At 40.1% G+C, this 13,146-nt stretch overlaps 1 protein-coding gene across 2 annotated transcripts in view; it reads right to left on the bottom strand.

Annotated features, from left to right (window-relative positions):
- Positions 1-13,146, bottom strand: part of CTNNA3 (catenin alpha 3) — a 415,145-nt gene that overhangs the window by 388,936 nt on the left and 13,063 nt on the right. For both annotated transcript variants that reach the window (XM_030950971.1, XM_030950972.1), the window contains exon 4: positions 4,164-4,283. In XM_030950971.1, the coding sequence (XP_030806831.1) occupies positions 4,164-4,283 (120 nt within the window). The remainder of the gene's footprint in view (positions 1-4,163; positions 4,284-13,146) is intronic.

Raw genomic sequence — 13,146 nt, 5'->3', positions numbered from 1 at the left:
ATAATCAGAAGACATAATTCTGCCTTTACCCTCCAACAAACAAACAATGTACTGTCATTCTTAAGTCTGGAGGGGGAAAAAAAGTGAATTCCCATTCAAATTCCCCCAGTAGCACAGGCCACAGAAAGATCCATAATTCCTGCCCTTCAATTTGCATCTCAGTTATTTCACGGTTTTCAAAAGGCACGGACAACAGACAGAAAGGTTACAAGCAGTGATTAATGTACTGCACCTCTTAACTAAGTCCTCTCAGGAGTTAATGGCCAAAAATGTTCATTTGTTTTCTGGTTTGAACTTGTCTGACTTCCATCCATTGGCTCTTCTCCTATTTCCCTGCACTAGAATAAAGATTTAGTTAAGTACCTCTATTCCTGACATTTCTAAGCCATAACCTCTTCCAGATAAACTTAAGGAGCTCAGTCATGCAGCTTTCTATCATCATGCTTGTTTTCTTGACAACAAATAATTCACCCTGAACTCCCTCCAATTTCCAGCATACTTTTAAAGGGTTTGCCACAAAATAAACCTGCCAGTTGATAAGTGATAATCTCTTGCAAAAACTTCTCTCCAGCTGCTGGTGTGGAGCACTTCAGTGAACAAATCTCATACTGTGCTGGTTTTTGCTGGGGTACAGTTAAGGTGTTTTCCACAGTAGCTGTGCTTTGGATTTGTGCTGGAAGCAGTGCTGGTAGCACAGGGATGTTTTGGGTGTTGGTAGCACAGGGATGTTTTGGGTGTTGGCAGCACAGGGATGTTTTGGGTGTTGGCAGCACAGGGATGTTTTGGGTGCTGGTAGCACAGGGATGTGTTGGGTGTTGGTAGCACAGGGATGTTTTGGGTGCTGGTAGCACAGGGATGTGTTGGGTGTTGGCAGCACAGGGATGTTTTGGGTGTTGGTAGCACAGGGATGTTTTGGGTGTTGGCAGCACAGGGATGTTTTGGGTGTTGGTAGCACAGGGATGTTTTGGGCATTGGCAGCACAGGGATGTTTTGGGCATTGCTGAGCAGAGCTCACACAGAGCCAAGGCCTCCTCTGGCCCTCACCCAGGCCCACCAGAGAGGGGCTGGGAGGGGACAGAGCCAGGACAGCTGAGCCCAAGTGACCCAAGGGATTTCCCAGCCCATGTGGGGCCATGCTCAGCACGGGGCAGGAGAAGAAGGAAGGAAAGGAGGACATTCAGGGTGATGGAGTTTGTCCTCCCCAGTCACTGTCACATGTGATGGGGCCCTGCTCTCCTGGGCATGGGTGAACACCTGCCCAGCCATGGGAAGTGGGGAATCAGTTCCTGGTTCTGCTTTTCTTGTGTGCAGGGATTTTGCTTTATCTGTTGAAATTACTTTATCAACCCACAAGTTCTCACTTTCACTCTTCTGATTCTCTCCCACCAAAGTGAACAATCAAAGCTGAAGATTAAAAGTGCATTTAATCCATTTTAACAAAAAGAAGTACCATTTGACTGAAGTCTTCATTCAAAAGTCTTCATTCAAAATTAAACCTTTCAAAATGCAAATGTGACCTGTATGATCATGAAGGCAGGTGCAGTACTGATAATAAGGGACTGTGAACCAGAACAGGGAATGGCTCTGCTGCATCTTCTGCAAGCATTATTTCCCATGAGCAAAGTAAATCACTGTGTGCCCCATAAATGTCTTTGATACAGCCCTTATCTCCTTCAGTTTCCAACACAACTTTTTAAACCATTTATAAATATAACAAACGTCAGAAAGAAATCCTAAAATTATTTTTAAAATGGATTAACCAGAATTATTTCCCATAGATTCAGTCCTTTACAAACAATTTCCTTGAGGGCATAAAATCAACATCAAACAAGTAAACCTTAAATCAGAATACTTTACAACAGGATACTGCTTTAGTGGGTGTGCACATACTGAAGTCCTGTTGTCAACTATAAAATGACACGTTGATGGAAGCTTCTAGTCAAAAACTGAAGTCTTTGGATTACAGCCAGCACTGCTACAGGCATCCTAAAGGCACTGTTAGCACTAAGAACAGCAGCAACGGTGGCAATTTTTCAGTTTGGCAGGTGCTAAATACCACTGAACTTCACTGTAAGTCCATTTTTATTGCAGCTATTGCCCAACTCTCCTTAAATGACCCTACAGTAAGATAATTATAATAAACCTTAAACCAGTGCCATTGCAGCTGAACGCTTTATGGACAAACTCCCTCCAATAGCAACAAAGACCCACGGAAGAGAAGAGGAAGGGTGCACCTACCACAGCATCCCAAGAGCAGAGCTGGGATCTATCCCTAGTCCCATCTTATCCCCAAGTGCTTTAACATTTTGTCCTCTCACTTCCCCTGAAAACATTCATATTGCAAAGGTAATAATATTTAGGTTGATACAAACCAATGTAAACTTCACTTAGCTTTTACTGGAAACATTCCACAAAGTCACAGAGCAAGAGAGTAAGTTCTAGTACACATTGTGGCATGCAGCCATTCTTTTTTGTCAAATTTTAGAGATGAGAAAGTATCAAGGAAATTAAAAGCTTGCTTTAATTCAAAGGAATTGCCAGACTATCTCGTGGACAAAAGCAAAAATCTACATTTCTCAGATGTGGGCATCTCCTGGCACATTTCAAAATGGCAGCCTGGCTATAAACAGATGTTCCCAACCCAAAGGAATTTCTCTAGTGGGTGCTGCCCAACCATCACCCCAAACAAGTCTGCCACTTGCATACTGCTGCCAGTCATAGAAGTTTGGTCTATATTTATTAATCAGAGTCAATGTGGGACATTTTGAACACCCTTTAAAAAGCCCAGCTGTGATTTCCCACCTGTCCTGTAAACCTTCCCACTGAAGCAGTACATTGCTGTGTTGCACTTCATGGCTCATGTCTGAATAAAAGGTACAGAAGCAGGTAACTGTATTTCTTTCAAAAGCAACATTCACTGCTTTCAGCATGTAAAGCCCTTATTTTACCACCAACAGATTCACACTCAGACCATATACAAACATTTGTCTCCCAACAGAGGCAGTTACTCACCCTTTTGCCAGAGGGACTATGAATATACCCTTAACTTAATACAAGTGTATATAAATTGTTATCAATTAAATGTGCTACCAATTAAACATGATATCAATTAAACACTCCATAAATATCTCCCAAATTCACAACAGCTTCAGTCCCAAAGCAGGTCAGTGATTTTTGCACAGTAATCCAAGCAATTCTCAATCTTTTCACAAAAAGATTACTTTCTCTTTAAAGCAGGACAAAATTCAAAGCATCTTCTACACTAAATACATACATGCACTTTTCAAATCCCTCACTGCAGGTTCTCCAGCAAGCTCTACTGAAATGAAAATCTTGGTATCAACAAGCAGGTAAAACTCTCCTCCCCATAACCAGGTAACTACTGCTCAGATAAACAATGCAAATTAACTAAGACACAGGTAATCTAATCAATTACCTGACATAAATAGCTGCAAGTGATCTGCCCCAAGCACAGGAACTGTTTGGCAACACTGACACCAAGTGACAGAATTCAGGAAAACACAAACCACAACGACACCCACATAGAAATGTTACAGCTTTTACCCTCATGCTGTGGCAGAGGTAAATCTTATTTTATCATCAAGAGAAGAAAATTAGTGAATACCCATAACGATATTTTCACATCAGCTATGTATAAGTGTCAGAACACCCAACATGAAACACGTGTTAACAATTCAACATTGATCTTGCAAACACAAGTCAAAGACCATGTGCACTTCAAAGTTTGATGCATAGTAACCTCACAAATTCATTTATAAAGGAGAAAAAATTCAAGGTTTGCATGTATAGAAAGTATTGGATTCCACTGACTAGGTGAATTTGGTTAATTTTTCAAGTAAAAGACTGCAAATAGTGCTTCTATACACTTCCATTTAGATAATTATGTGTTAATGCAACTTTTAATGTCTGCTAAGTCTCACTTGTTTTGCCTCGGCCTCTCTCTGCTGAAAATCCAAAACCCAGCAGCACAGCACCATATACTTTAGGTAGACTTGCCCTCCCCACCCTCTGCTGCCTTACCTGGTGCTGCACAAAGCACAAAAGCCAATGACAGAGCAGTAACTCCACCAAACACAGCAGTTCTACCACCCACCCTGTTCATGCCCAGCATTCTGTCTTCTTACAAGCCTCCAAGGTCTTACCTGCTGACGTTTGTATGCCAAGTAATCAAGGTTTTCCAGATCTTTTTGAAACTTTTGGTAAGTTTTCTGTAGATCAGATTTACTGGATACATTTTTTAAAGATTCGAATGTTCTCTGAAACTGTGAGGGAAAATAAAAAAACAAAGCCAACAAAAATTATCATTCACACAGTTGGTGTGTTTCATTCTGTATTACAATTATTTTCTACTAAATACTTAGGCTATTGAGCTTTGTCACCTCTAACCTTTCACATATTCCTGCAGTTTTGTTTTGAAACCAATCACAGAATTCAAAGCATTGTACATATGCCCTCCTCAATTAAATGAAATCCTCTTAACTTCACAGGTCAGACCAAACACAAGCAATCAATCTCTAAATGTGAGTTCTTTTTCTATGCCAAGTTCCAGGAAGTAATAAATTCACACAGATTTAAATACTTTCTTTTCAACTAAGAAAAGTGTATGCAACTTTATACATGCCATGAACTCATTCTATCAAGCATAACTGTAGAACTTAGAAATCACAGGGTGCTTCTTATCAAGTTAATTTACTTAAGAGTAATTTAATACCAATTTAATACTGGATAATCACCTCAGGCAATGTGCCCACATTCTGCATGAAAACTGTGACAACTCCAATTATGCTTCACTACAGACCTTACTTTTAAATTTAAAACTTCTTTCATGCATACACTATTATTAAGAAGAGGACTGGTATTTTTCAGAGATGCACCACACCAGCCCAGCTGTAGGAGCTGTAACAGAAAGGTCAAGACTTGTATCAGAAGAGAACTGGAGGTCCATCTTCCTTGCTACCCTCAGGAAATCACGAGCCTTCTCCTCTTGCTGTTTTCCCAGCTGTAAATTCCCTTCTTCACTGCATGAGCATGTGACGGCTGCAAAGCTGCACGTAGCTCAGGAATATTTTGTTATCACTGTGATTACCATCAAGTCTACAAACATATATTACACTGACATAATCAGGAAGAACTACACACTTGTAAATCCTTCCAAAATACTGACTGAGCGTCCTGCAGTTCCAGGGCCTGCAGGTGAAGCTCACCTGTGGTACCAGTGCCCAGGGAATGAGGCAATGGACTGCTTCCCAGCCGCTCCTGGACAACCAAGCATTTCTGTGGTACCTACAGCCCACATTTCTCTGTACTTTTGCTTAAACTACAGACATGGAATTTGAATAATGAACCACAGGAGCAGAAGGAGAAGAAAAGAAAAAAAAAAGGCAAATCTCCACTCATCTTCTGTCCCTCTTTAAGAAGCTGACAACATAACTGACAGCCCATGCTGATCATGGATGTGGAGTGCTCCAGAGCCCCTCATCCCTGAGCAGGTGACTCAGCTCAAGCCCAAGCTGTACCTGATACTGAACAGCCCCCAGGTACTTCTCCCTGGGGATACTAAGCAGCTGCAGTGGATTTCCACTGACAACTTACAACAACTTGCCTGGAACCTTCAGGCAAGTTAGCATGTCTTGTTTGCTGCTCTGCAGCTTTCAGTCTCACTGCTCTCATACCCAAAAGGCAAGTTAAGGCAGTGTTTCCATCTATTTGTAATTTATCTTACTCTACCTCATTCAGCACTACTAGAGGTTAACTGGAGACTTTCTAGCTGCATTTAAATTGCTTGCTACCAAAAAATAAAATAAAACTTTCTCACCCGAAGTATATGCTCCTGAATTCTGTACCGACATGGCTGCCAGAACACACAAGCTAGGACAAAACTGCAATATTCTCTATTCTTTTCTGTTTGACTTCATTATCTTCCAATTTTTGTGTAATTTGTTGTTTTCAGATTTTATCTCTGCTCCAGAGCTGATGTGAAAGCCTTGCATTTGCAATGTTTGCTTTCATCAATTCCCACTCCTGGCTAACCCCTTAGCTGGAAGCAACTTAATCGCAACATTTGCAAACATGACCCGAGTTCAGTTTAAGGTGACCAAAAGCACTCCATAGTCTTTGCTTTTTTTGAAGTGTGTAAGAAACTGCTCATTATGTCTCTGGCAAGTTCATCATGCACTTTCTGCTTGCCATATTTCTCCAGAACTTAGCCCAAAGCTGTTGCACCCTGCTGTGGGATTCAATAATACAGGGGAAAAGTCTCCAATGATTCCCAAACTCACTAAATAAACATAAGGTACAGTCTTTTCTTGAGGAGTCTTTTTTTTTTTAAGATAATCATCAACATGTTAGACTACAATACAGTTGTAGAATCATCATCATCCTTTTAAGGATGTACTTAATCCCACAACTTCAATTCTTCATTAACAGGAGCTCTGCTAGCAAGATCACTCACTTCCTTATGTCCTGCAGCAACCTAAGCATTAATAATACATTTGGCTCTCTGGAAAGAGATATAAGAAGCAGCATGAGAGCACGATCAAATACAAATTAAATGTGTAACTATAAGGGCAACATGCTTCAATAAAATTGATGGGTAACGGCCAGAACATCCACATCTGTCTTTAGATCTAAGGGAGAAACACTCTTTAAAAATTTAACTCAAAAGTAAATAAAATATCAACCAAGCAATTTTAAGAAAACATAGATATGCTCTTTCCACTGTCATCAGCAGGAAATCAGAAAATTGTGCCTTAGACATTCAAAGGTTATCAGCACACATGTTAAAACTACATGTGGATCTTTCTGCATCATACTTCTATCAGTGTGAACCAGCATTTTGGGGTGAGTGGTAAAAATCTTCTCTCATCTCCCCTGTCTAGAGGTGAAAAGAGATATCAGACTTCCTGACTTTTTTTTTTCTTACCAGTAACCAAGTACAAATAATCCTAAAAGATTCACAGAAGCTCTTTTCTGCCTGTTACATTTTCAAAGTGCTTTGAGCAGTTTCTGGAAGCTGAGAAGCAGCATTTGTTTATTGCTTTTGCTCTCAGTGGCACTACTAGGTAGCTACCTGGACTCATTTTCCCTCTGTGCTAAAATCATATCTCTATGATTTATCAGAGCTGCTTCTGTTTGCCAAGTTACCACAGGTAACTTCCCAGCACAGACAGTGCACAGACAACTTTGTACCTTAAAGAGAAGAGCATGACTTTATATTCATTAACATCACAGCATTCCTCTCACAGGAAACCCCAAACCTACCAAATGCAGAAGCAGAGCCCAGCATCCTGGCCCTGTAAAGCAGGTGGATGACACAGCAGCCTCAATGTCCTGAGCAGGCACCATCAATACATGAATGAAGGCTCCATGCTCATCCGACTGGAAACCAGCACACAGTGAATGCTTCAGCTAAGTGAAACAACTCTCACTGTCCCATTTTAGGTACCACAAAGCAACAAATACCATCAGAAATCTGAAAGTGATGAGGATCACACTTTCAGAGGATGTGGATGGGCCAGAAGAGTGCTACAACACAGCCTCCTTGCTTGGAAGTGTGATGTGCCTGATTAGGGTAAGGTAGAGCCCTGCAGCCTCCCCTCAGACACTGACATGGCTCATCCAATTGGTAAGTGTGACTGTAAGCATCAGGACTGAAAGTCCTGTGGTCTCACATCCTACACACTGCAATGTCAAAGATGAGAGGTGAGCTCTGGCTGAAGTTTCTCCTGCAGTAAAGCAGATTAACAGCTGAGAATCCTCTGCTGTCTTTATGAGCTCCTGACATAGCATTTTTGAGGGTTTTCTCCACTATCCTTCTACCTACATTCAGGAGCCTTGGAACTTTTGCTCTGCTGTCATATGTAACAAAAATGAGGCAATGAGATCAAAGAAAAGAGTGGCTACACATTTCAAAATGAAATCATATTAAAGTAACTAATCATACTTAAATTTTGATACTGCTTAAGCCAAAATTTACTACGTTTCATCTTCAATATGAGCCATGAAAATTAATGGCTTACCAGCTAAATAGGAGGCCAGGACACAGAATTATGAGATTATAAACATGCAGTGCAAAGTGCTTCATTGCTTATCATTCAGAAATGTGGGAAGTAACATCACTGAATACAGAGCACAAAGAAGCACCTTACAATCCCCATATAAACAGGAAGAGGGATGGGTGCAGCCCATCCTGCCTCTCTACTCTGTGCATGATGCTACTGCACACACCTGTAATGCCATTCCCCTGCGAGTCTGCCTTTATAAAGATGATGCAACCAAAGGGCCTGCTACATTTCCTGTATGCAGTTTCCCTCTACACAGCTGGTTTAGATTTAGGGCCAGGGCTGCTGCAAAGCTGCTCTGTTATTCACAAATTAGGAGAAATGGCTCTTTTCTGTTCATCTAGAGCTGCACAAATCAGAGTATTTGTATTTCTGAGTATCAATATTACCATCCTCCACTGCACAGGGCAGTACAGGAGCACTGAGCTACTTTCCCCATTGGTAAAATATTTCTCTTTATTTTCATATGGATTAATATGAATTGAATTAAGGACAAGAAGCAAATGTTACTTCCATTTTGACATAAGGAAGCTGTCCATTGAAAAAATATACCTTTCTGTTTTAAGAAGGTACTGGTTCTTTAAAAGACTAAATTATAACTAAATGTACTATTTAAATTACCCAGAGACATGGTTGGAAAAAAGCCATTCACAACCCCTCTTAAATTCCAATTACTGAACATACACACTTATGAGAAAAAAAGCTGCACTTCTCCTATTTTGCTGTAATGGAATGGGCAATGTGCCTTCTTTGGAGAGGTTTACAGAAAGCAGCTCACAGCTTTTTCCATTCAGAAAATATCAGATGATTTTGCTGTCATTTTAAAAAGGTCTGAAGACATTCACTCTGATGATAAAGCAGACACTCTTTGTTTTGCATGCATTTCCTCATTTCTGCCTCTCAAAGCACAAATGAGTTATAAAATACATTTCTCTAGATCAGAATGATCTCTGCATGCTTGAATTGTTGATCAGACAAGCCATTCTACATTACACCAACTTTGTTGCTATAGTACCAATAAATAACCTGCCAGGAGAAGGTAACTTCCCAAGATTATTTTCCCAGCCCAGAACGTGCCTTCCCATATTAGCATTCTAGAGAAGGAAATTTCAGAACATCATTTCCATTATTCTCTTATAAGCACAGCACTTCAGTGGTGATGCCTGCTGCTGCAGAGGCCAAACACAGCCACAGCCACTCCCAAGGGAAGCCCTCAGCCACGTTCTTTCCCTGACAGGTTCAAACAGAGCTGACTGCAGTGGAGCACTGGTCACTGACTGCAGCATGCAGGCATCTGCACAGTCCAAACAATTATTTCAAACAGGCCTCTGCTTTTCTAACACCTTCCAACTTCATCACCAGACACAATATGCACTTCTCACACTCACCTGTACTTCTGATGACTTCACACATCGTAGTAACCTCTCAACAAATCACCTTTATGTTACAGATCTCTCCAAGCTTTATGTTTACAACTTGATATTCCAGTCAGAATTTATCATCCCACAGCTTGACAATTATTTCTTTTTACAAGTTACAAAGGAGCAGTCAAGAGGCTCCTATACCAAGCACAGAAGTGGATCCAGATTCCTACTCACTCAAAAGGATGCTCACTTTGAAAAAGCCAGTTCCAAAAGCAATTCTTTGGAAGCTGCCTTCCCTCTGTTATTTACTGCACATCACAGAGTGCCACGGAATTTGTAGAGTGAGATAATTAGCACTGTAGCCCTGATTCCAAACAACTGCATCCCACGTACCACAGACAAACCTCTCACTAGTAGCAGGAATCTCTCTTTGATGAAAAAATAAATAGGAGTGTGAACCAAAGGAGAAGCCAAATGTTCTCTCAAAGACTCCTCTCACCTTCTTAATACTCCTTATGCTCCAGAAGTCTCCCTGCCACAGGAGTGACCCATGCCCAACTAAGGAAGGTGGCAAGAAGTTAGAATTTAATCTGGCTACTGCAGTAAATATCAAGGTTTCTATAAACACATCAGGAACAAATGGAGGGCTAAGGACAGTCACCATCCTTCACTGGACACAGGGGGAAACAGGGCCACAAGCAAAGAGGAAAAGTCTGAGGTGCTTCTCTGTCTGAGTCTTCAGCAGCAGGACCAGCTGTTTTCCAGGTACCCAAGCCCCTGAAGCTGAGCACAGGGATGGGAGCAGAATGAATCCCCCCAATCCAAAATGAAATGTTCAGTGACCAGCTACACCACCTAGGACTCACACCAGTCCATGTGCCAAAGTGACCTGCTGGAGGGAAGGAAGGCTCCACACAGGGATCTGGATCAATTAACACAGTTCTGGGAGCTGAACCATGCCCCTACACCTGAAGCACAGGGCAGCCCAAGGTGACTTTCCTATGTAACCCTACTGAGTTCTTGCTCAGAGCATTTTTAATGCTGCTGAATACTCTGCAGGAAAGGGAGGAACAGACAGCACTACACTCACAGGGCCCAGCTTCACATGTTGCTTCTTACCTGCAGCCATTCTCTCTTTTTTTTCCCTGACAGGAGTTTTAAAGAACTGTAAGCAAGCATTTTGTAAAGATCATGCTGTCTGAGGCATTCATGAAAAATACACAGACTGGCACAGTAAACCTACAAGCATGACATGAAGAGGAAAAAGGCAGATAAAACATGTTGGCTCAGCATGTTCTGAAAGTGATTAGAGACAGACAGACTGCCAATGCTCTTTGAATGAAATTCTCCAAACTTGTTACTTTCCTGCTGTTCTCTTCTGATCAATAAATTTAAGCAATACCATTAGTCTGTTAATTCACTTAATTAAATAATATCGAGTATCACTAAACATAATGGATGAGCTGCTAACACAGCTCTGAATCAGAGAGTGCAATACAGAAGACAGTCCTTTGTCTGACCACATTTTTCAGAACGCAGTTGTTTCTTTAGAGACTCCAAACTCCTTAAGCATGGAAAATCAGACAGAGATAGGTAATTATTTAAACTGTTCCCTGTTTAAAAAAATATATTTAAGGAAGGAAAACCTTTCTTTATGGTGTGATGTACTTTATTTTTTCAGTGAACTCTAAAGGATCTTCCTGTTTGCACTGCACCCTCAGAGTCTTATAGGACAAGTGGCCAGAGGTGTTCTGTGCCAGAATGTGACCAGTCACTGAGGGTTTGTACTGGCATCTAGTAAACATTATTTACACACACATTTGCTCGCTTTTCGCTCAGGGACGATCTGATAGAATTCATTAAACAGCCACAATTCTCTCCACTTTATTAGCAAAACTTCCAAAATAGCTAATTTCCTGCTCACAAAGCCGTGTTTTTGAACATTCGGTTTGAAATTCCTCCCAGGATTACCAAATCCTTTCAATCTCACCTGTTATTTCTAGTTTTGAAAAGTTACATTTCAGTATTTTTGTGAGAAAAAATACTCCGTATTTTCAGAATTACACACTGTTTAACACGAAGACTTTATTACACAGGATTCAAAACCAGTCCTAAGTCTAAGCAGACTGTACAGAAAACAATATTGTTAGAGACTACATAAACTGGAAGGAGACAGCTGAGGTTCATCCTTTTTCCTAGATACACATCAACAGGCAGATGTGACAGGTAACAGTAGATGAGGCTTTCTATGACAGCCAGTCACATTGTCTTTGTTTTCCTTCTATTTTTATTCCCAGGTTACTGAGGAAATTAAAGTTTAATGATCCAGAGTGTATTCTGTCAGTAGAAAAAGCTATAGTTTTAAACATCAGTGTTGGAATTAACTAATTTGAGTGAGTGACCAAGACTAAAAACTTTCAGCACTCTTTGATAAATGGGTTTGAAAAATATTAGATACTTGAATAGGTAATTCCCCATTAAATACTTTCATATTGAGCAAGATCTCACTAATACTGTACAGAGTTCTTTCATGATGCTGAACCAACATCTTTCATTTTATACATGCAAATAAAGAAGAAGTCCTTGATTAGAATTTTTATGTCTTTTATTCTACTATTACTTTTTTTTTTAATTTTTCAAATCAATTTTGTCTACCCCATAAAACTGCAGTGCTCAGAGACATGGAAATAAAGAGCAATGAAATTTCCCATCTCTTAAATGATAACAGCTGTAACACCCATGTCTGAAGAACAGGGTAATATGGTAGAAATATTAAGGCTTTAGAACAAGTGCAAAGAAAAACATCTGAAGACTTTTAAGGAGTTGATTTTCAAGGCATATGAACTTGAAAAACCCAAGAATATTGGAGCTGATACAGCAAAGACAAGGTCTGCTTTGACAATGTGGGAATACAATGTCTTCTTGTGGGAGCAAGTCCATGTTGAAGAAAAACTGAATTCCTAAGGGAGTTCTAAAGTATAATGATTACAGTTAAACACTTAGAATAGACCCATGTTGAAATTCATTAAAATATTTAATTGCCTTTAAATCTGGCTCAGTTAGCTGTGACCAAAAGTTGTTAGAAACTGAGGGATGTTCAATAGCATATGCTGAAATTACATTAAGTCAATTTCCTAATTAGATGTCAACATAAAAGACATCATTACAGCTAATACCACTGTTGGCAAGTTCAACAGCCAGAGCAGAGCCTAAATAGATATGCAAAATAGAACACACTCTCCTCCAACAACTAGGGTGAATCTTTTTGCACCGGCTTTACTGAGAGTGTTTTACCACACTAATTTATTCTAAGGGTTCATTTACAAATTCAGTTCTTCCTCCTATTAAGAGGAAATATGGAAGAAGATGACAATTTAATGGCCCTCTGCAGTGCTGGAGTTGTTCCTGAATGATACTCAGCATTCTTTCACCATTTTCAGTTATTTTTTGTTTTCATTTTCAGATGGAAAACATGAAGTCAATTAGACAGCCATTAAGAAATACTGAAACTCTAGTAAGGAAAACCATCTAATTTTAGCTCTCTCATGTAAAACATACTCAAATACATCTCAGAAGAGAGCATCTGGGATTATGAAAATAAACATTAAAAATGAAATAGATTACCATGAAAAATATCATAATTTAAGAACATTTTCCACAAGCAGTGCAAAAGACATAGGCCGTTCCTATTACAGCTGACA

This window comes from Camarhynchus parvulus, chromosome 6 (genome assembly GCF_901933205.1).
Source record: "Camarhynchus parvulus chromosome 6, STF_HiC, whole genome shotgun sequence".
Lineage (NCBI taxonomy): Eukaryota > Metazoa > Chordata > Aves > Passeriformes > Thraupidae > Camarhynchus > Camarhynchus parvulus.
Note: the sequence above shows the minus strand (reverse complement) of the source record. Positions and strands in the feature narration are given on the sequence as shown.